Raw genomic sequence first — 22397 nt, forward strand, 5'->3', positions numbered from 1 at the left:
GCCTTTCCCCGCGCGCCCTTCCGGACCACCGCAGGAGGTCTACGGGCGCACCGGGTAGCTCTTGACTCCTCTCAGCTGGGGCAAGTCGGTTCCGACCCCGCCCTCGGGCGTTGGGCCCCGCCCTGGACGGCTCAGCCCCGGCGGGACTCATGAATATGCAAGCACGAGGGAGATATTTAAAGGCGCCGGCTCCACGCGCAGATCCCTGCCCGGCGCCGCCCGCCCGCCCGGTTCAGTTCCCTGCGCGAGGCCCGCCCCCTGCGCCCGTGTCCATCACTGCGTGCGGAAGCACTGCCAGCATGTCTGACAAACTGCCCTACAAAGTCGGTGAGTTCCAGGGTTTGCAGTTGGCCGGGACTGCTCCGCACCCGCCTGAGTTGTGTTGGGGGCGGCGGCTGCAGGGCCCACCCAGGGCGCTGAGGACCCCTTGACTCGCAGGCTCGGCGCGTTCCGGGCCGCGCGAGGCCACCTGGAGGTTGGAGTTCAGGCGCCGCCGAGAGCCGGTCGTCGGAGGCGGCCACGGACTGCAACTCCCAGAGTGCCCCGCGACGCTCGGTGCCGCCGCGCGGGCTGCGGAGCCGCGAGCAGGCGGCCTGTCCGGAGGGGAACGGGCGGGGAAGGCGCACCTGGCCGCGGCCTGCCCCAGGGGTCCGGGTCCTGCCTCCCGGGCTGGGACCACACCCCGGCCAGCTGGGTAGTCCCGGACCAGGGCCCACCCGTCTCTGGGCCTTCTGCAGGGCAGGCGAGCGCCCTAAAGCCCCGAAAGGCGTGTGAGGGGAGGCCTGGAAAGCGAGCCGAGGCCGGCACTAGTCCGCGCACCGGGGACTTTGGGCTAGCAGTTACTCGACAGGGACAGCCGTGCAGAGAATCTCCACGAAAATTTGGAAAAATGGCGCTGTCCTACGGATTGAACTCTGACATACTGATAGTTAACGTTTATTGAGCATTTGCTGTGGGATGGGCACTGCCTTCTAGCTTTATTCTAGACTAATTCATTTTATTCTCCTGGCTCTCTGGGAGGGACTATTCTCGTTTTACAGTGAGAATCCTGAGACGCAGAGGTAACTTGCCCCCAATCTTAATAGCTAGTAGATGGTGGAGCGTCTAGACCTCTGAGCACATGCTTTTCACCATGTATACAAGCGAATAAACTTGGAACAACCCTAATGAGTTTTTAGCAAAAACCAGTTCAGTCTAGCTAGCAGCTTTTAAAGTAACTTCAAGACTCCACTAAACCTGGGGAAGGGCACCAGCATTTATGGAGCGCTTGCTGTGTATCTGGAGATTTGCATGTGTTTACAGGATAATCTTTATGGAGATGGATGTTAGCCCATTATACCGAGGAAGAAACTGAGACCCTCAGAGGAGATGACCTGCAAAGATTTTGTTGAAATAGCTCAAGTAGCCACCAGAGTAGACTGTTGTCCCCATTGTGTGGATGATGAAACTGAAGCCCAGAAAGGTTAAGTCAAAGTCACATCTGTAGTGGAGGTGGAATGGGGGCTTTTCATACTGTGGAGGGGTTGGTGGGTAAGGGTTGAGGGCATTGGGTTGTGTGGGTGGAGATAAGGCTGGATTTGGAAGTAGGGGAGCGTGGCTGGGTGGGGAGGGAGGAAGGAAGCTGTGCCACACCTTGCCCATGTGGCATCTTCTTTAATCCTCAGAGCATTTATCAAACTTAAGGATGATTACCCTCACTTTACAGATGAAGAAGCAGGGTTAGAGAAGGTCTTGCTCTTCCTCTTGGCTTGTCCTGGGACATGTGTTCCTATGACTTCTGCAAGTCCTCAGCTCTAGCTCTCCTGGGCACCAACAGCTCCGGAGTTTGGAGCACTACCCCTTCCTACGCCCTTGGAGTTGAGGGTCCCCTGGAAAACCACTGGGCTGGCACAGCTGCCATGAGGGCACTGAAAGAGTTATTTTTAGCTGGAGGGACATGCGATGGTGGAGGAGAGGGTAGAGCTTAGCAGGACAGGACAAAACCTATTGTCTCATACAGCCTTTATTTAGCCCCACCTGGCCACCAGTTTCACCTCTGCCATTGACTGGCTATGGAACCTGGGGCAAACTCCTCTCTGGGTCCTTTCCTCATTGGTAAATGCTGGGAGTTGGACTAGGTTCAGATTTGTGTCATTTTTTTTTTTTTTGCTACATCTGTCACGTGCCAGCCCCACTTTCATTCAGTTGTGACAGCAGATGTGGTCAGTAAATATTTGCTGATCCCTTCTCTGTGCCAGGCTCCGCTGGACACTGAGAAACAAAGGTGACCCAAGGATGGGATGGGACAGACATGAATACAGATAATGTAGTATTGTCTCTGTTTTATGTGAGCAGATCTGCCACTTCTCTTATCTCCAAGGTTACCACCCCAATTCTGGTCTTATACAGGTCTGTCTCCCTGGGTCTCTTGCTCCACAGATTCAGGCAGGAGCCAATGGGGTCTTTTCAAAAGACAAATCTGGTCTTTGGATGATACCCCCTTAAAACTCTGTAGGCTTCCCACTGCACTAGGAGTGAAATCCTGACTCCTCTTACTCCCTCTATTTGAGTCACCCAGGCCCACTCTCTTCCTTTAGCGGGAACCGTTTCCAGGGTTTTTTTGAGCACCTATGTGCTCCAGGTACTGTACTGGGTACTTGGGAAGAGCTGTCCAGACCGAGAGCTGCTTGGGTTAAACCTCTGAGGTGAGAATGAGTTAGCTTGTCCGAAGACAGGTCTTCACCTGGCTGAGTGGCCAGGTGAGGAGTGGGATTTTATTCATGGGTTAGGGGAAGCCACTGGAGGTTTGTTTTGTTTACTTCAGTAGAAGAGTAGAGGTCATGTAACTTAAGTTTTTTAAAGCTTGCCCCCTCTGGCTGCTGTGGGGAGAATGGTATGTGTGAGCAGGGGGACCAGTGAAGAGACTGCATTAGTGACCAACTGAGAAGGGGCGGTTTATATGAGGGTGGTGAGATGTAGTTGGATTGCACGTATGTTTGGGATGATGTTGAGCCAAAAGCGTGTTGATGGACTTGAAGGGGGGAAAAGAGGAATCAAGAAGTCATACACAAGTTTTTGGCCAGAGTAGCTGGTTGGATGGTGGTTTCATTTCCTAAAATGGGAAGATTGGGAGAGTAAGGTAGGGGTGGGGCCAGGAGTCATGAGGGCTCGAACTCGATACATAATAGATTAATAGATTCATTGGACAGCCAAGTGGAGGTGCTGAGTAGGCAGTTGGATTATATGAGTCTCAAGTTCAGGGGGAAAGTTTAGGCTTGAGTTAAATACGTGAGAGTCATTGCTGTAGACAAGGTATTTAAAGCCGTAAGACTGGATGAGCTCATCTGGTAAGAGTTATAGAAGAGGGAGACGATAGAGCCCCAAGGGCTCCCAGACATTAGAGTCTATTAGAGGAAGAGGAACCAGGAAGGTAGGTGGAAAAGCGCAGGAGGACAGAGCCACAGAAGCCAAGTGAAGAAAGGGTTTCAGGAAGGAGAATTAATTAGTGGGGTCCATGCTGCTGGGAAAAACATGAACATAGGTTATTGACCATCAGAGGTGGGGATCAGGCTGGTCTTCCGACATCTTGAGAAGAGCAGTTTTAGTGGAACAGTGAAATCCTTGATGTGAGAGGATATGGAATTGGTCCCCACGGAGCAGGGACAGCTCATCTATTTTAACAGAATGCCTGGTCTATAGCTATAGGTGAGGAAGACTAGTGGATTCCACAGAGGGAAAGTGGCATGGTTCTGAATTCTTCTCGATGAATTGTGAAGTGAGGTTGTCAGTTGATGGGGAAAGGTGCTGGAGGTTTGAGGAGCGTAAATACACTAGGAAACGTAATAGGATTGCTGTAATGTGCTATGTGTTTCTTTAGACTTATGGTCTTAATAAATGTGACCTCTTGGTGGGGTTGTGATTCTCCTCTTGCTGGGTTCAATGGCATAGGTACAGTGGAGGTTTGGGTTTAACTGGGGTGGAGTTTTGCCCAAATGAGTTCTCAAAGGAACTGAGGGCAGAAGGGACAGTGGAAATTGGGTTAATGGGTTAGAGGTTCTGACCTGATCACAGCCATGTTGGAGTTGGGGCTCTGGAGAGAGAGAATTGGAAAGATGGGACATGGCCAGAGTGTGCTTGGAATCCAAATTTCCAAGGGAGAGTTATCACTGGTGATGGCCTGCCAGGGTAGGAGGGGTGGGTTGGAGGGTGGTGCTATGAGGAAGGGGTTGTGTTGAGGTGCATTCGGAGTGGTCCCTCCCATGGGGGAGGAATATTTCATCTCTGAAAATTGTTTAGATGCACTGTAGGAAGCAGACTGACTTAGTTTTATTACTTATTATTTAATTCTTTTTTTTTTTTTTTTGAGACAGTCTCACTCTTTTGCCCGGGCCAGAGTGCCGTGGCGTCAGCCTAGCTCACAGCAACCTCAAACTCCTGGGCTCAAGCGATCCTTCTGTCTCAGCCTCCCGAGTAGCTGGGACTACTGGCATGCGCCACCATGCCTGGCTAAGTTTTTCTATATATTTTTAGTTGTCCGATTAATTTCTTTGTATTTTCTCGCTCTTGCTCAGGCTGGTTTTGAACTCCTGAGCTCAAACAATCCGCCGGCCTCGGCCTCCCAGAGAGCTAGGATTACAGGCGTGAGCCACCGTGCCCGGCCTATTATTTAATTCTTAAGTTATTGAATTTTCTACAGGGTCCTTTCCCTCTTTCCCTCCCACCCTCTACTTTCTTGGGTGATTGGCAGGATCTAAACTTCCCTAAAGATAAAAATCACCATGAGTCCCAGGCCCCATCTTAGACCTGTTGAATCTAATTTTCCAGGGGAGATTTACAAGCATGCCGGATGAATTTCCCTTATCATCTGCGACATTTTCAAGCATTGACCTAGGGACTGACAGGAATGGGCCAGTGTGGTGGGGGAGGGAGGAGGGTGAGATGATTAGAGGGAAGAGTATTGAGATAGTGAGGTAGCTTATCATAATATCCTTCTTTTCTGCCTGAGAATTTGGACAATTTTGAGACATTTTGAGTGGTAGATAGACCCAAAATATACCTTTTATTACTAATAACATTAAAGCCAGAGGATATAGATTAGTGTGAGAGTCAAATGATCCTGCTAACTGAATCCCCAAATTCAGCAGTTATTCAGCAGTTACTCACCAATTACAGGCAAGGCGAGCCTAGGTAGGTCTCTTTATATGGAAGAGCAGAGAACACCCACGTCCTGCAGGTGGGCAAGTAGGCCTTGCTTGCAAAAAGAATGGAGAGCTGAACTGAGTGTGCCCAGTTTATTCCTCTCAGATTTACTAAGCAGACTAGCCCACGCCACCTCCCCTGAGGCGGAGAGAGGCCAAGAGTATCATTTATACTGACGAGTTCCCAACACGTAGAAAGAAGCATTTTCACGTCTTCAAGGAGAACTGTGTTAAGTACAAGGTGTTAGATAATATTTATGACTGTTGAATCATCAAGATTGATGACTTGGAGAGCTGAAATCTTTAGGGAATGAGGAGTGATGTGGAGGTTGGTAGGCAGCAGCAGAAAGGAAGGGTACTGGGAGGTATACAGTCTGTTAGTTAATTTTCAAAGGGACACATTTCTGTGTTGTAACTTTCATGTCCCTTTGTGATTGATTAAATGTGTTCTCCCACAAGGCAGTAAGCTGCAGTTAGGCAGGGACCAGGTCTTTCTTGACTACCCGGGCTCCATAAACACTTGTTGAATGAGCGAGGGATTGCAGTGACAGATTGGTAAGCCGTAGTGTTTCGAGTCCACACGTGGATTGGGGTCCATACATGGTGACTGTTTCTCGGTTGGTGGGATGAGGCGGCTGACACATGGAACTCCTCCCCCCGGTTTTCCCCGCTAGCCGACATTGGCCTGGCCGACTGGGGACGCAAGGCCCTGAACATCGCGGAGAACGAGATGCCGGGCCTGATGCGCATGCGGGAGATGTACTCGGCTTCCAAGCCGCTGAAGGGCTCCCGCATCGCCGGCTGCCTGCACATGACTGTGGAGACCGCCGTCCTCATTGAGACCCTCGTCGCTCTGGGTGCTGAGGTGAGGCCCACCGCCGTGTGACCCGAGCCAGTCCCCTGCCCTCTCTGGGTTCAGCCAGGGAAGAAGACGATTGGGGGCTGTGGGGAGAAGTTCAGGTGTGGAGACGACCTCAGGCCCAGCAGGGCTCCTCCCTGTCCCTTGGGCTTCTTCTCCGTTTCTCAGTGCTGCTGCCCTTCATGGTGAATGTTCTTATGCAGATTTTCTCCCTGACTGGGAAGATACCTTCTGACGTCGCCTAACACGTCCTCTGACTGAGCTCCAGCAGGAAAAACTCAACCCCATTGTCCTAGTTACGATTGGCAACTCATTGGCGCTCGTAGGGTCTTGCGCCTTTTCTGGACCAAACATGGCTGCTAGGAGGATTGTGTGCTCTGATTGGTCTAGCTTGGGTCATGTGTGTCAATGATTGACAGCTCTTCCAAGATCTCAGGGAATCAAGGAGTGAGGTGGTTTCCTAAAGCGTGGTAGGGCACGGCATGGCACCGCGGCTCAAACTACACTATTCCAGAGCTCAGTCCTTGCACATTTTTCTTTAAAACATTCATTCTCTTGATGGTCTGATTTTATGACCCTAAATACTGCCTATATGGTGATGACTCCCGAATTTATGTACCAGCCTGGACTTCTCCCCTGAACTCCAGACTTGCATATGCAGGTGCTGATGTGTCATCTCCACGTGGAGGTCTAGTACACATCTCAAGCTGAACACATCCAAACTCATGACTTTCTGCCCCCTCCTCTTCCCGAATCTTCCGCATATGAGTAAATGGAAACTCCAGCCTCCCAGGTTCTCTCAGTTCAAGAACATGGGGATCATCCTTGATCTCTTTCTCTCTCACCCCAGCAACTAATCCCTCAGCACATCCTGGTAGCTCAACCTTCAAAATATATCCAGCTTCGCATCACTTCCGCTGCTGCCATTATAGTACTATTTCTTACCTGGACTCTTCCTCAACAACTTCTTCACTTGTCTCCTTGCTTTAGCCCTTTCCCTTCTGCACAGCAGCAGAGTGATGTTTTAAAACGTGAGTTGGATTTCGTCACTTCTCTGGCTCCCATCCACTCACCCAGAGTCCCCAGCCTGTGGTCCTAGAGCTGGCTGGGCCTAGATTCCAAGCCTCTCACCCCTACCTCCACAGCTTTCCCCTGTTCCTGTGCAGTGACCCTGGTGCTTCTGAGCTGTCAGTGACCACAGCCCTGTTTTGCTGGCTCTTTCAGGTGCGGTGGTCCAGCTGCAACATCTTTTCCACCCAGGACCATGCAGCAGCTGCCATTGCCAAGGCCGGCATTCCAGGTGAGCCCTGCTTGCTGCTGGGTCATGTGGGATGTATGAAGGGGCTCTGCTTCTCTGTTTCTGTCACTGACTTCTATAGCAACAAGCTTCCTTATGGCAGGGAGAGGAGTCATGGCCACAAAATCCTAGCCCAGTGAAACTTAGGAAAGAGCTGCTTTGTTCCATTGTTATCTAAAATCCTTATTGACCCAACTCAAACCTTGTGACCAGGAAGGGAAGGATCTTATGACAGGAAACAACAGGATGTAGGCGAAGGGAGTTGCCTTAAAGGGAGGATGTGTCTGTTTCCAAAGAATTAGGAAGGAATATTGGGCAGGAAAAGAGCCCTAGAGGTTGGTTCATTGCCTAGGGTATGGTTATCTAGGGGCCCAGGGAAGAACCAGGACTAAAGAGAAAGGTCTTTGTCACAAGCTGCTGGGCACATGTCTATCTGGGCTTGGGGAGGGGAATGGTTAGATCTGACCTAGTGATTGAACAGGACATTCAAGATTCCATCTAACCAACCACAGGTGGAGGGAAGAGACCTCCACAGACTGACCAGGGCTGAATGGGCATATCCCCCACTCCTCAGCCTTGGCTGGGCTTCATGGCACTCTTCTGGGAAAACCCTTGTTTTCAAGACCATTGTCTGTTCCACTTGCGGGGAGGGGCAGCTGGTCTGGCTTGGCTGGTGTCATTTGCTCACAAGAGCTTGGCTGGTGTCATTTGCTCCTGGGAGCCTCACACCTGAGTCCCAGTCATACCACATGAAGGGAGGAGCGTAGGCTGGCAGGTAATAGCTGTCAGTTCTGGCGCCTACTCTGCAGTGCCATGCTGGGGGACCCAGGTGCGTCTTAGCCCCTTTCTGGGTGTCTGTAGGTGGTGATGGTGATGCCTGCTTTACAGGTTTTCTATGAGGAAAAATAAGCTGGGGCGTGAAGCAGTTAGAATAATATCTGGCACAGAGAAAGTGCTCCATACATGGTAGCTGCTGTTAGTAATTTTTTGGCCAGACTTTGCCTGAAACTAGCCACCACAGAGGCTGCTGGGCACTCAATCCTTTCAGTGCAAAACAAACTCTGGACCCTACCTCATGGATCCCCCTTAGGAGGAGGCCTTGTGGGGCCCACAGTGGCTGTAGGCATTGTGGGTCAGAGCCTGGTCACTGTGGGTTGATGCCCCAGTCCTTGGGGCCCAGGCAGAAGGGGATGGGAAAGGAAATAATTACTTCCTGATATGTATATCTGGGCGGCTGTACTTGGCCTCTGTCTCACTTAATCGTTGCTGTTGTGAGCCCCATTATAAAGGAGAAAACGGGCTCAGAGAAGTAAAGTGGTTCGCCCAAGGTCACATAACTTGTGAGTGGCAGAGCCAGAATTTGAACTCAGATCTGTCTGGTTCCAAGTTGTGTTCTTACCACTACTGAGTCCTCAGAGGGGCTGGAGGTGGCTGGGGCTGGGAATTGGAAAGGAGATAGTATTGGCTCTGCCAGGGTCATTCCCTGGAGCAGGTACCGGTGGGGAAGGCCAGGCTCTGACGTGCCACTAATCCTCCAGTGTATGCCTGGAAGGGTGAGACGGACGAGGAGTACCTGTGGTGTATCGAGCAGACGCTGTACTTCAAGGATGGGCCCCTCAACATGATTTTGGATGATGGTGGCGACCTGACCAACCTGATCCACACCAAGTACCCAGAGCTCCTGGCAGGTGAGCAGGGCGGGGCAGGTGGGCTGGTGCTGGTGGCCTGGATGGGGCCTGCTCGCCCACACACAGGCAGCAGGCCTGGCAGGACTCCCAGTGCCTCGGGCAGCACAGTCTGTAGAAGATGGGAGGATAGCAGGCTCTGGCAGGCATGCTGGGGCCTGGCCTCCTGACTTCTGATAGTGTGAGGCTGGAGCAGCTGAGGGAACCTGGCTGAGAATGGCAGCTCACAGGCAAGCACAGGACCAGGGCTGGGAACAGCTGGGAAGGAGCCAGCTTTATTCAAAGCAAGGTAGGGGGAGAGTAGTGGGAGGAGGGGGTGCAGCGAGTACAAAGGCCCTGGGGCAGGAAAGTGTGGACTATTTAGGAAACAGAAGGGAAGCCAACATGGCAGCAGTGAACAAAGGGAGCCTTCAGTGGGAAGTATTACAGGATGTAGTTGGAGCTTTAGGGAAGGCCAGATATATAAGGACCTGATAGACCAAGAGAAAAGATTTTGGCTTGATTCTGAGAGCAAAGAGAAATAATTGGAGGGTTTTGAAAAGATTGAGAAGATGCATGTTAAAAGTGGCTGCTGGCTGCTGTGTGGAGGGTGGGTAGTGGCAAGACCAGGCCAGAGGTGAGAGGGCAGGGATGAGGGGAGGGACGAGGGCAGTGGCAGGGAAAACGGAGAAGTTGGGAGTTGCTGGGAGGCAGAATGATCAGGCCTGGCTGTGGATTACCTCATGGAGGGCATCAGGTGGCTCCTTCCTCGTGGTGGCCTGGGCGATCGGGTGGACTGTGGTAGCAGCCGCGGAGACGGGAACCCAGAAAGAGGAATGGCTTTAGGGGGCAAAGATGAGGACTTGGGGTGAGTTGAGGCGTGGCCTCCCTGAGGCTCATCCCTGCCCCTCTTGTTCAGGCATCCGAGGCATCTCTGAGGAGACCACGACTGGGGTCCACAACCTGTACAAGATGATGGCCAGTGGGATCCTGAAGGTGCCTGCCATCAACGTCAATGACTCTGTCACCAAGGTGAGCCTGAGGGGCAGTGGCAACCCCAGCTCTGAGTGCAGCTTGGGAGTAGGCCCCTGAAGGGGGCTGCCCAGGAGGGCCGCAGGCTGGGACACGAAGCCCTCACCTGAGGGGGGAGAGGGTTACAGATGGTGGGTAACAAGTGCCTTAAAGAAGGGAGGGGCTACACGGGGCGCTTCAGAGCTGGGTTTCAAGAGCTTTGTGGCTTTTGGTATGAAGATCTTCAAAGTTAAGCAAATTGTTTGACTGGGCAATCTCTCCTAGTAATTGATCCCCGGAGAGGCTTCTGGATGGGCAAAGAAAGACTAGGGAGAAGGTCTCGGAGCTGATCAGATGAGGGGCGTGTGAGGCATTGGCTGGCAGGTGGTCAGAAGGTGGTCAGCCCGGCTGGATGCTGTGGGCCCCAGGGCTGTGCCTGCCCCCATCGCCCCTTGCCCCACCTCTCCTTTCAGAGCAAGTTTGACAACCTCTATGGCTGCCGGGAGTCCCTCATAGATGGCATCAAACGGGCCACAGACGTGATGATCGCGGGCAAGGTGGCAGTGGTAGCAGGCTATGGCGATGTGGGCAAGGGCTGCGCCCAGGCCCTGAGGGGTTTCGGGGCCCGTGTCATCATCACCGAGATCGACCCCATCAACGCACTGCAGGCTGCCATGGAGGGTACGATAGGGTGAGGGTTGCTGTCAGCCACTGGGCCAGAGGAGGGGCAAGGCCACCATAGATAACCCACGGCCACTGTCTCTGCATAGGCTATGAGGTGACCACCATGGATGAGGCCTGTCAGGAGGGCAATATTTTTGTCACCACCACAGGCTGTGTTGACATCATCCTTGGCCGGTAGGTGCCAGATGGTGTCCAGGGGAGCAAGGGATGGGGGTGGGCCTGGGGCTGTTCTTTGTCCCTGACTGTCTCTCTTGGGCTCGGGGCTCCCTGCAGGCACTTTGAGCAGATGAAGGATGATGCCATCGTGTGTAACATTGGACACTTTGATGTGGAGATTGATGTCAAATGGCTCAACGAGAATGCTGTGGAGAAGGTGAACATCAAACCCCAGGTGAGGAGCTCCAGCCCTGCCAGCAGGGTGGGCAAATGGAGGGCCGAGGAGGGGCACGCTGCTGGGCCGGCCACCAAGGAGGGCAGCCGAGGAGATCTGTTGTGCCCTGCACAGTGGGATGGGAGGAGGAGGGCCTGGTTTCAGAGCCAGGCTTGAGGGGTCAGACTTTGTCCTGAGGGCAGCCGGAATCCCTGACGGTGTTAGTCAGGTGAGCCGTACACGGCGAGGTTGCAGTTTTAGAAAGATCGCTCTTACTACTGTGTGGAGGAGGAAAACAGTGGCAGGCAGGGAGAGAGGGAGGCTTTCAGAGGAGAGTCTTAGACAGTCCCTGCAAGGGATGATGGCGGCCTCCGCTTGGAGAGTGCCGGGTATGGCCAGACTGGCTGTGGGGCCAGGATGGGGAGAGTTGAAAAGGATGCTCGGTTTCTGGCTTGTGCAGCTGTGTGATAAGCAGGCCCCTTGACTGAGCTGGGAGAGACCAAGTTTGCAGCGGGGCATTAGAAGAAGAGTTCCTGTGGGTATGGGAAGTTTTATTTGGGTTATATTTATTGTGGTTTTATGTTTTCCCTCTGAATATGAAAGTAATATATCTCCGGAAGACAGTTTGGCCTTGGGTACTAAGAACTTTAAAGTTAAGCAAGTTCTAGTACTCAGTGTTTGGTAAAAAGAAAAATAAATAAATAAAAATAAAGTTAAGCCAACTCTTGGGGCAATCTTTCCTAGTAATTGATCCTCAGGAGATAATTAAGTATGTGTATAAAGATGCTCACACTTTTAAAAGGGGAAAAACCACTTACTGTGGGGTGCTTGGAGTTGGAGCCCATGCTGTCTTTGAGATGTTGTACAGATGTAGACGCAGAGCTGGCCAAGCCCTGATAACCACCAGTCAGAACCACAGCAGAAGCCCGAGCCCCAGGAGGCAGACAGGCAATTGTGTGAACGTGTACTGCACATCCCATGCCCTGCACTGCTGCCTTGGGCCCTCTGCCCCAGAGCGGGGGTTCTCCTTGGCTAAGTCCTGCGCTAGCTCAGGAAAATCAGTTCCTGGCTAGGCAGAGGGCACCTCCATCTCTCTGCTTAGAAGGCCTGGCACTCGGCACAGTGTGGGGGTGGACAGGGCATGCTTCCCTGGCAGCCACGCCCCTGAGAGCCAGCCAGACCTTCTGCAAAGGCATCACAGGGCTACATTGTGGTGACAGGCACCATTCTCCCACGCTACCCTCCAAAACTAGACTCTATCCTCACTCTCAAAATCCTTGACAGTCTTCCCAACTTCATCTCTTGTCCGTCCTATCAAGGACACGTGCACTTAGGCCGTCTTGGACCACTCCCTGAATCCGCAACAGCTCCAGCTTCTGGTCATCTGTCTAGACAGCTCCTTTTGTTTGGATCAGAGCACGTGCCCTTCTCTTTGCCCATCCTCTCAGCTCAGCTCAAGAGACCCTCTTTTTAGCCAGCTCCTCAGGCAGAGGCAAGGCCCACACTCCTGGTATCGCACCCGTCACATTGTGGCTTTGGTCTTTGCCTCCACTGTTGAGGGCAGCATCCCTGCAAGGGGCTTGGCTCCGGTGTGCGTCAGTGGATGCGTACTGAATGAAGGAATGTTGGGCGGGCATTGGAGACCTTTCCTTGGACTTGTACTAAGCCTCTGGGAGCAGTTTGGAAATCTGGGCTTCTGGGGAAGTGTTTGGGAGGCAGTGTGAGGGAGGAGGATGGCAAGTGACAAGATGGGAATGGGGAGAAAGCAAACCTATATTTGCTCAGGCAGCTGGGAGAGATGGAAGATTGGGATTCCACTTCACGTTCACTCACTAAACCAGAAGTTCTCAGCCTTGGCAGAGTCACCCGAGAGCCACACCATGGGCCACTTGAATAGGAATCTCTGGGAGTGAGGCCAAGGGTATCCCTATTTTTTAAAGCTTGTGACGTGATTGCAACCTGCAGCCAAAGTTGAGCACCACGGCATTGGACCTTTACTAAGCTTTACTGAGCTGCATTCAATTATTTGGTGGTTATCGAGAACACTGCATCTGTCCTCAGGCGTCCGGACTCGAACTGCAGCCACTTCTTAGTGTGTGGCTCTGGACAGGTGACTTAACCCTGTGAACTTCATTTTCTTTATCTGCGAAATGGGGATGATAGCAGTACTAACATCACAGGGTTGTTTTTAGGATTAAATGTGATAGTTATATGTAAAGGACTTAGTACAGGGCACATGGTAATAATCATAATATTAGCTGCTACTTACTGAGTACCTGGTATGTGCTTTACACGTGTCAGCTCATTAAATTCTTACCGCAGACCTGTGATGTCTGCAGCTCAGAGTTGCTTAATAAATATCAGCTATTATTAGTTGCAGTGCCAGGCCTGTGCTGGAGGGTGTGCAGGGGCAGTGCAGGCCCCCGGGGGCACTGTTGGAGGCAGGGAGGCCTGCTGGACGAGGGGGTAGGGTGTGGCGGGGTGGACTGTGGAGCAGTGCCCTGCCAGCCCTCACCGTGGCTCTGCCCACTTGCAGGTGGACCGCTACCGGCTGAAGAACGGGCGCCGCATCATCCTGTTGGCTGAGGGCCGGCTGGTCAACCTGGGTTGTGCCATGGGCCATCCCAGCTTCGTGATGAGCAACTCCTTTACCAACCAGGTGCTGGCGCAGATTGAGCTATGGACCCACCCAGACAAGTACCCCGTCGGGGTTCACTTCCTGCCCAAAAAGGTGGGTTCTCACCTCCACCTCAAGCCAAGGGTCTTGTGCCTAGCCCTGGGCTTCCCATGCAGGGCTTGCCAAAGTGTGTAGAGTGGTGTCCCGTCTACCGTCTTAGAGGTCCTCACGGGGTCCTCTACAGTGTAGAAATCTCCCCCCAATTGACAGAGGAGGAAACTAAAGCTCAAAGTGGGGAAAGACTCCTGACAGCACACCCAGGGTGGCAGGTGAGAAGAGCCTGGGCTTTGCCTCCATTTCCTCACCTGTAAAATGAAGGTAATAGTACCTCCCTTAAGGATTTCCTTAGATTGGGGATTTCCTTAGACTGGGGTCACGAACCCACATGCCCACAGGTATTAGGCAGGTAAATGAGTGAAGCAGGCTGGATGGGAGCTGAAGAGAGCATGCCCCAGATAAAGGGGTGGCTGCCACTCAGTTGTCACCACCCGGGAACCCAGGTCCACTGGACTAGGGCTTCTGACCTTTCCAGAGAAGCCAGATACCAAGCTCTTTATGAAATAATCAATTTTTTAACATAGGCAACTCATTGCAGTTTTAAAAAATAACTGGGTAGGTCAACTTGGATATGTCTGTAAGCTGAGTGCTGTCTACAGGCTGCAGGTGTGTGGCCTTGGGATAAGGTGATGCATCACTAATCGTGGCATCTTACGTGCCGTGGGGGTGTGGTCGGCATAACTTGACGAGAGGTCCTCTGACATCAAGTCCAGTGCTCATCCTAACACCCTGCGCAATCCACCCATCCCTAGGGGTCAGAATTGCTGTTTTAGCCCTGGCTTTTTTCATAGACAGATGAACTTTGCCACCTACCCTGTCTGGTCCTCAATTTCCCTATCAGCTAAATGGTAAAAGTAGCTCTTGCTTTTCCAGCCTTTGGCTGCTGGAGAGGTTGTGATGGGGTCTTCAAACCACCCATCCACCCCTTGGAAGGCTGATTCTGTCCATTGAGGAAAAAGCGGGAAAAGGTCTGGGGGTCTCCTCGAGGCCTGGATGTCTACTCAAGGCCTGGGCATCTGCCCCCAGAGCCAGCCGACCTCTTCCTCCTGGTCTCCCTGGGGTACTGTCTTGCTGGACCAAATGTTTTACCCATAAGGATTTCAAAGGGGCACCATGTTCTGTGCAGCCAGGTCCCCAGGCTTGTTGTGCAATTAAAAAAAACTTCTCACTTGATCCCCATCTCACCCCAGTTGGGTGAAATACGGCTGTGAATTTGGTGAGAAATTGGTCAGGCCTTTGAAATGAGGCCAGGGTTGGAAGTGAAAGAGGAAAAGATCTCACCTCCTGCCTTAGCACCTGGTCCCATCCTTACCTCCTTCCTCCGTTGTTGCTAAGACATGGGAAGACAGAGCTCGGGGACAGGACGCTCTTGGCTTCACACTGTATGTTGGCAAGGGATAACAACAATTGATTAACAACAGTGACAGCGTAGCCACCATTTATTAAATTACCTACTTGCACTAATCACTCTGAATATCACTGATCTTTGTAACAGCTATGAGAGAGAAATGATCCATCCTACAGATGTGGACACGAAGGTTTAAAGATTGACTTGCTCTCACCAGCTGTTAGGTATTAGGCCAGGAGTAGACCCCAGCTCTGTCCAAGCTGTTCACCATTATGACATGACACACTGCCTTCTCGTGTGGGGTGCTGGGAGGACGAAAAGTTCTGGGCTAGTCCAGGCCACGACAAAGGACAGTTCAGCGTGTACTCTGGGAGTTGGAGACCTTCATTCTGCCTCTAGAACGGACATGGACTCGGGGCTAGGCTCTGGTCCTACGTTTGCCTGCCTCTGACTTGAGCACATCATCACCGTCTCTAGGCTCTTCTCTTTGTCTGTTAAATACCAGGATAAACCCTGCCCTTCCTGCTTCTTAGGGGTGTTTGTGAAGCTCTGATGGGACAATGGATATGAAAGCACTTGGGACTGTAAAAGCTCTCTGGGCTGGGCTGTGGCCAAAGGCTGTCATGCCATCATGGGATGGGACTTGAGGCCCTAAGGGGTAGGGTACAGAGAGGCCCCACACAGAGCCAGAAGCTGAGAAAGTCAGAGCCACACCCAGAGTTGACTATCTTTAAGTGTGGCCTGTTGGCCTTCTCAGGCTCCTTTCATGCATGTCATCACTGGTCAGAGTTAGGGGCTTGCTTTATCTAACCCCAGCCTGTGTCCTCCTTGGTTTCTGTTTGATCTCTTCAAAGCTGCCCTAGAGGCCATAAGCTGGGGTGCTTGAGACACATTTTGGGGCTTTGGAGCCAGATGGCCCTGGGTTCAAATCCTAGTTCTGCTGGTCTCTAGCTGTGTGACCTTGGGCAAGTCATTCTACCTTTCTGAGCCTTGATTTCCTCATTTGTAAAAGGAGGGTGGCAGTTTTTTTAGTCAAGATCCTTTTGGTGGCAAGTGGTAAAAACCCTGTTCAAACCAGTGTATTAGTTATCTATTACCGTATAACAATTTAACCCTCAAACTTACTAGCTTAATACAGTGAACATTTACTATCTCAGTTTCTGTGAGTCAGGAATTTTGAGATCAGCTTAGCTGGCTGGTTCTGACTCAGGGTCTTTCATGAGGTTGCAGTAAAGATTTCTGTCAGGGTTGAAGTCATCTGAGGACTTGACTGGGGCTGGAAGATTCTCTTCACATCACCATTGACAGGAGTCTCAGTTCCTTGCTGTGGACCTCTCCGTAGGGCTGCTTACGTGTCCTCACGAGATGGCAGCTGGCTTCCCCCAGAGTAAGTGATCCTGGGAAGAGCAAGGAGGAAGCCACAGTGCCTCTTGTGACCTGTGTCCAAAGTCACACACCATCACTTCTGCTTTATTCTGTTCATTAGAAATGAGTCATTTAAAGGGGGGAGGGAGGAGGAATTAGGCTCTACCTCTTGAAGGAAAGAGTATCAAAGAACTTATGGATATATTTTAATCAAAAAAGGAACCGTATTGGCTACATAATGAAGAAGTCTAGGATTCATATACCAGATCCAGGATTAAGTGTTATCATAGCTCTGTCTTTGTCTGTCGGCTCTTCTCTCTACATTCATTTCACCTGTCAGGTAAGACCAGTACGCTTCCCTGTTCAGGAATCCCAGTGGAATTGGAGCACCCCTTTCTCTACGTGTCGTGGAAAATATGTCCTGTCTATAGATAAATTCCAGAGAGGCATTTTGGTTAACTGCTTGGGTTGGTGGAGGATGAAGAAGATGTAATTCATGGTCCCCACCTGGGCTGCTTGGTGGGGAGGATTGGCATGGTTCTCTCTTGAGGAGGAGCTGGGCAGCCAAAACAACACATTCACTGAAGCTGGCTGAGGATAGAATGAGGTAATGTGGGTAACACACATGGCAGATACCACAGCAGAACCATTTCTGCCTCTGCTGGCGGCTGGATGCAGTTAAGGGGTCCCAGAACATGACACTGATTCCAGGTCTTCTGTGTTTCTCCCCAGCTGGATGAGGCAGTGGCCGAAGCCCACCTGGCCAAGCTGAACGTGAAGCTGACCAAGCTGACTGAGAAGCAGGCCAAGTACCTGGGCATGTCCCGTGATGGCCCCTTCAAGCCTGATCACTACCGCTACTGAGAGCCAGGCCCGCCCTTCACCTTCCAGCCGCTGCCCTTGCCCAGGCCCCACTTCTCCTCCCCAAGAGCAAATGGCACCAACTTTGCGATTGGTTTGTCAGTGTCCCCCCCATCAACTCCCTGGGCTGGTCACTCAGTCTGTGGCCTCTGCTGTGTCTCTTCACGGTTCCAAGTGTGGCAAGGGGAGTTGAGAGGCCCCTCCTCAAGGGCTGGTCATGATGGAGGTACAAGAGAGACATCCACAGGAAACCATGAGCTCAGTGGTCTTGGAACTGCTCACTACGTCTGTCCTTCTCTAGGCTGGAAGTTGGTAGGGGTGGTCACAATGCCCATGTGTTTTATCATCCAGGCTTTCACCTGGCCTATGGACTTATTCTACCCATGTGCTTGGTTTACAGGTTAACTAGTCCCTCAGTCCATGACAGATGAGAATGAGCTTTATTTTTTTATTTTTTATTTTTTCGAGACAGGGTCTTGCTCTGTCTCCCAGGCTAGAGTACAGTGGTGTCAGCCTAGCTCACAGCAACCTCAAACTCCTGGGCTCAAGTGATCCTCCTGCCTCAGCCTCCTGAGTAGCTGGGACTACAGGCGCATGCCACCACACCGAGCTAATTTTTCTATTTTTTGTACAGATGGGCTCTCACTCTTGCTTGGGCTGGTCTCCAACTCCTGGCCTCAAGCAGTCCTCCCACTTTGGCCTCCCAAAGTGCAAGGATTATAGGTGTGAGCCACCGTGCCTGGCCTGAGAAGGAGCTTTATTGAAGGGTAAGGAGGAACTGTTGAAGTTTGAATGTTCCTGAGAGCTCGGCTTAGTCCTGGGCCTTTTTTTTTTCTTAAACCTCATAACAATGAGGTTGGTACTTAGTCCCTGTTTTATGGGGGTCAGAGTACACTAGTGAGGGACAACCAAGAAAGAACAAGAGAAGCGACAGCCAGAGGTTGGGAGGGGCCAGAAAAACATAAAAGCAGGCATAGATCTTCTACCACTTTGTAACATGATGGTTCCTGTCACAACCCCGCATCAAAAAGATTAATTTGGTTTATAATGTTTATATAATGTTTATAATGTTAAAAGAAAGCAGGAAGATGGGTAAATAAAAGTTTTGGTGCCTAAAAGAATTTTGAGCCTTTGATATATAGATAATCAACTTCTAGCAATATATGGTATGAGCAAAGGGTTATAATCATGTACTGATGAAGCATTGAAAAGACAAGGGGTTGTCTGCAGTGTGGGATGGTAAGGGCTGCAGGCAACCTCTTAGGCTTAGAAGGATGGGTAAAGAGGGAACTTTTATTTCTTCAGGTGTGTCTCTTGTAAATAACTTGTCTTTAACCCAATCTGAGGCTGTCATTTAATAGGTAGATTTAATCCATTTATAATTATTGTAATCCTTGTTTGTATTTATTTCCTTTACCTTATTTTTTGTGTTTCTATTCATACTTTTTCTCCCTATTTCTATTTTTCTTTATCCAGTTACCTTTATCCAGTTATCCAGTGTACCTTGGGGTTGAGCACTTACTGGGTGCCAGGGGCTCTGTAGTTGATTTACTTTATTCTTACAACAATCTTAGTAATGGTATTTGTTTTATTTTTTTAGAGATGGAGTCTTGCTGTGTCACCCAGGCTGGAGTGCAGTGGCATGATCATAGTTCACTGTAACTTTGAACTCCTGGGCTCAAGCAGTCCTCCCACCTCAGCCTCCTGAGTAGCTAGGACTTCAGGTGTGCACCACCATGCCTGGCTAATTTTTTCCAAAGATTTTTTTTAGAGATGGGGTCTCACTGTGCTGCCCAGGCTGACCTCAGACTCCTGGCCTCAATTGATCCTCCTGCCTCAGCCTCCCAAAGTGCTGGGATTATAGGTTTGAGCCACCACACCCGGTAGTAATGGTATCTGAATTTTATAGATGGGAATGGAGACTCAGGTGGCTTTCCCAAAGTCACATAAGAGGCCTCATCATGATTTGAATCATAGAAAGGTGGGTGGGAAGTTGGGCTCCCTCTCATTTGCCTAAATGAGCATTTACTGAACCCCTATTCTAGTCTTGTAAATCAAAGAAAAATGAGAAGAATCTGCCTGGGCAAGGTAACTGGAGACTGTTGTAAGGGCCATCCACTGAATGGAAGTCTTGATGGAAATGCTGGGATGCCTGAGACCTGACCCCAGCTGGCTGGGATCTCAAGCTAGAGGGAGAAGGCAGGTGCATAAACAGCTTTGCCATCTCCTGGCCATTCCCTTTTTCTGTCCAGTTTCGGAGTTCAGTGCCTGGCAACAGTGAGAGAAAGGCATCAAGAAAGAGGTGCTGCTTGAACTTGATTTTGAAAGAACTGAAGATGTTTAATAGGAGAAATTGAAGGCAAGGGTATTCCAGGCAGCAGAACAGCTTAAGCAATAGTATGAGTAAGGGGATAAGAGATAGGAAAGAGTTATTTGGCTGTAGTGTAGAGGGAGCTATGCAACACAGGGCTAGACAGGTGACCTGGAGGAAAGAAAGGAAGGAGAGGCCCTGACCACCAGGATGAGACCTTTGGTTTTAATCCTTGAGCAGCACAGACCCCTGGAATATCCCCACTTAATTGAATATTCCACACTTGTTGCTTGTTGGTTTTTGTATTCTCAGCCTCTGGCTGTGAGGTGTATTACTGCCAATTTCCTAACAGGGAAAGAGGCTCAGAGAGGCCAAGTTGTCTGACCCAAGATCATATAGTAGGTAGTGACACCGGGACTCCAATTCAGGTTGATCTGAGTCCAGGGCCACACTCATGTGAGACAAATGGGGAGTGTTAAAATGAAGACTGTTCCACTTAAGGCATGATGTTGTAGCAGAAGGTAGTGGCTGGGGTTGGTGTTCGTTTAGTATTCCTTTCTTCAGAGTTGAGAGTTGAACAAACAAGGGAACTTGAGGTACCTACCATAGGCTGAGGCTGACTATTCCTCACAGATCAACTTTCCCAGCTGGGAGTCCATAGCCTTGTGCTTGGCATTCCCTTGCTTGTATCTGCTGTTGTAATTCCACCTCTTCTGTTTGAGTGCAAACACATCTGACATAAGGAAGGCCTTGTTTGCCATATTTTTTTCAAGTCTGCTGAGTGGGGATAACAGTGTTAAGCAAAATCCCTGAGTCACACTCAGTGGTCCATGGTCACAGTGGCATGAAGGGCTGAAAACTGCTCACTCGGGCTTAGATGCTCATCAAGGTGTCCTGCCCATAGACAATTAATTCTCACCCTTTTTCCCCTGAGTGCTTATAGTTGAAGTTGCAGAAATTACATGCATATATGATATGGCTCTGCTGTAAATAATTTACAGACTTTGGTACTTCACCTATTAGTACCAGATGACAGGGGACCCACTTCTCAACTGATCATGACACCAGTGGTCAAAACAATCCGACTGAGACGCATTCCATGCCCACTGCCATTTCTTGTACACCTATTGTGTGGCGGGCATCACGCAAGCATTTTTTAGGTATGATCTTATTTATTCCTCAGGATAACTGTGTCGAGACTTGCCTGGGGCTGTAAGGAGCTGTGGGAGTGAGCTGGCGTTTGTGCTAGGTAGGACTCGGACCAAAATCCAAGCCTTTGCACACCCACAGGGCCAGGTTTAGGAGGAAGGGAGCCTGGTTTCTGACTCCTCAGCTCCAGGATCAGTAATTCTGGAATTGTAACCCAGGGTCCCTAAAGGCAAGGCTACCGCCAGAGAGGAATACCCACAGCCCCGTCTCAGTTCCTCGCCCATGGTGGCTGTCGGGACAATGACTTCTCAGTAGAAAAGAGGGGGAGGCTGCTGTTCATATGAGCTAGAGAGGTCAAACACCTTAAGTTGTGTGCTGCTCCCTCTGAGGGGCCCCTGCCTGTGTGTAAGTAGCTCCCTTCCCCCTAGTCTTTCTCCTCCCAGACACAGGAATACTTTTCAAAATGTTCCCTCTTTGAGATCCCAGGCAGTCCCCCGCCTCCGGTCCTCCAGGGGTTCTGGTTTCTGTTATCTTAGCCTTTTCCTTTCCTATTTGGAGATACCCTGTCAATTCCCACAACATTTTTTGTTTTAAACCAAAAAAACCCCTGCTTTCACATCTGGCCTCAGACTTACCTCTGATCTCAGGTATGCTAATCTGCCCCATGTGTGACACAGACCAGGTACCCACAATGAAATGATGTCTCCTGCTCCCCCCTGCCAACTCCTGATGTCAAAGCTCGGGGAAAGAAGGAATCGGTGGTATCCAGGCCTAGCTCTGGCTGGATTTGTTTTTTTCCAGGAAAGAGAGATGGGAGGATGAGGCCTGGGGGGTTTTGTGGAGTAGTGGACTGAGCTTTAGAAGGAGACGACCTGGGTCTGCTGTCAACTCACTATGTTAACTCTGCAGGGACAGAAATACTTGCCCCAGATGATTGTCTTGAGGCTCAAATGATATGTGTGAAGAGCTTTAAGGACTGTGTTAGACACCAGCTGGTGCGGGTGGAAGGAAGCTATTTTGAGGGCAGGGAATTTAGAATACTTAGAAAATACTGTAGAGAAATTATAGGATCTTAGAACTAGGGAGAACCTTAGAGTCATATAGAGCAGAACCCAGCAAATGGAGGCCCAGAGAGGTTGTGACTTAATTGAAGTCACTCTTTCATGTCTGGGTGTCTTGCTCGGGTCTCTTTCCTGCACACCAAGCCCTGTGTCCACATCCATGTGATAGGCTGCGGTGGGAAGCCCTGCCAGGCTACAAGTGCTGGGATCCCTTTTCCGTCCAGGAGTAATGAGCTTCAAGGGCTTGGAGGTATCATGGGGCCTGTTTATGGCAGTGAGAACTACAGGAGGCAGCAGGCGCAGGGGTCAGCTCTGCTTTGGGGGTCTTGAGTTTTCAGGAGACCCCAGGAGTCCAGATTCTCATCCCGGAGACCTCCTCAGGACCACCCCAGGGGACAAAGAAAGCTAGGAACCCTGCTTGAGGTGGTGGAGACAGCTGGGGGTGCTCATGTGGTCCAGGATTTGTTAATCAGCTTCAATCAATTCCTCACTGATTTCTCCAAATT

At 50.8% G+C, this 22397-nt stretch overlaps 1 protein-coding gene across 1 annotated transcript; it reads left to right on the forward strand.

Annotated features, from left to right (window-relative positions):
• The first annotated feature begins 147 nt into the window (after positions 1-147).
• Positions 148-17856, forward strand: AHCY (adenosylhomocysteinase). Its single transcript, XM_012665810.1, has 10 exons — positions 148-327; positions 5852-6042; positions 7261-7336; positions 8872-9021; positions 9917-10029; positions 10482-10689; positions 10779-10866; positions 10966-11083; positions 13599-13793; positions 17242-17856. Exons 1-10 carry the CDS (start codon positions 150-152, stop codon positions 17371-17373), a joined length of 1449 nt encoding a protein of 482 aa, XP_012521264.1. The 5' UTR covers positions 148-149; the 3' UTR covers positions 17374-17856.
• Positions 17857-22397: the final 4541 nt, after the last annotated feature.

Source organism: Propithecus coquereli, unplaced genomic scaffold (genome assembly GCF_000956105.1).
Source record: "Propithecus coquereli isolate 6110/MARCELLA unplaced genomic scaffold, Pcoq_1.0 Scaffold122, whole genome shotgun sequence".
Taxonomy (NCBI): domain Eukaryota; kingdom Metazoa; phylum Chordata; class Mammalia; order Primates; family Indriidae; genus Propithecus; species Propithecus coquereli.

What these genes read in the sequence shown, in the direction of transcription:
- AHCY (XM_012665810.1), top strand. Translation starts at nt 150, where the DNA reads ATGAATATGCAAGCACGAGGGAGATATTTAAAGGCGCCGGCTCCACGC. An exon ending in TGCCAAGGCCGGCATTCCAG is followed by an intron (nt 7,337 to 8,871) that starts GTGAGCCCTGCT and finishes CTAATCCTCCAG; the next exon opens with TGTATGCCTGGAAGGGTGAG. An exon ending in AGGTGAACATCAAACCCCAG is followed by an intron (nt 11,084 to 13,598) that starts GTGAGGAGCTCC and finishes GCCCACTTGCAG; the next exon opens with GTGGACCGCTACCGGCTGAA.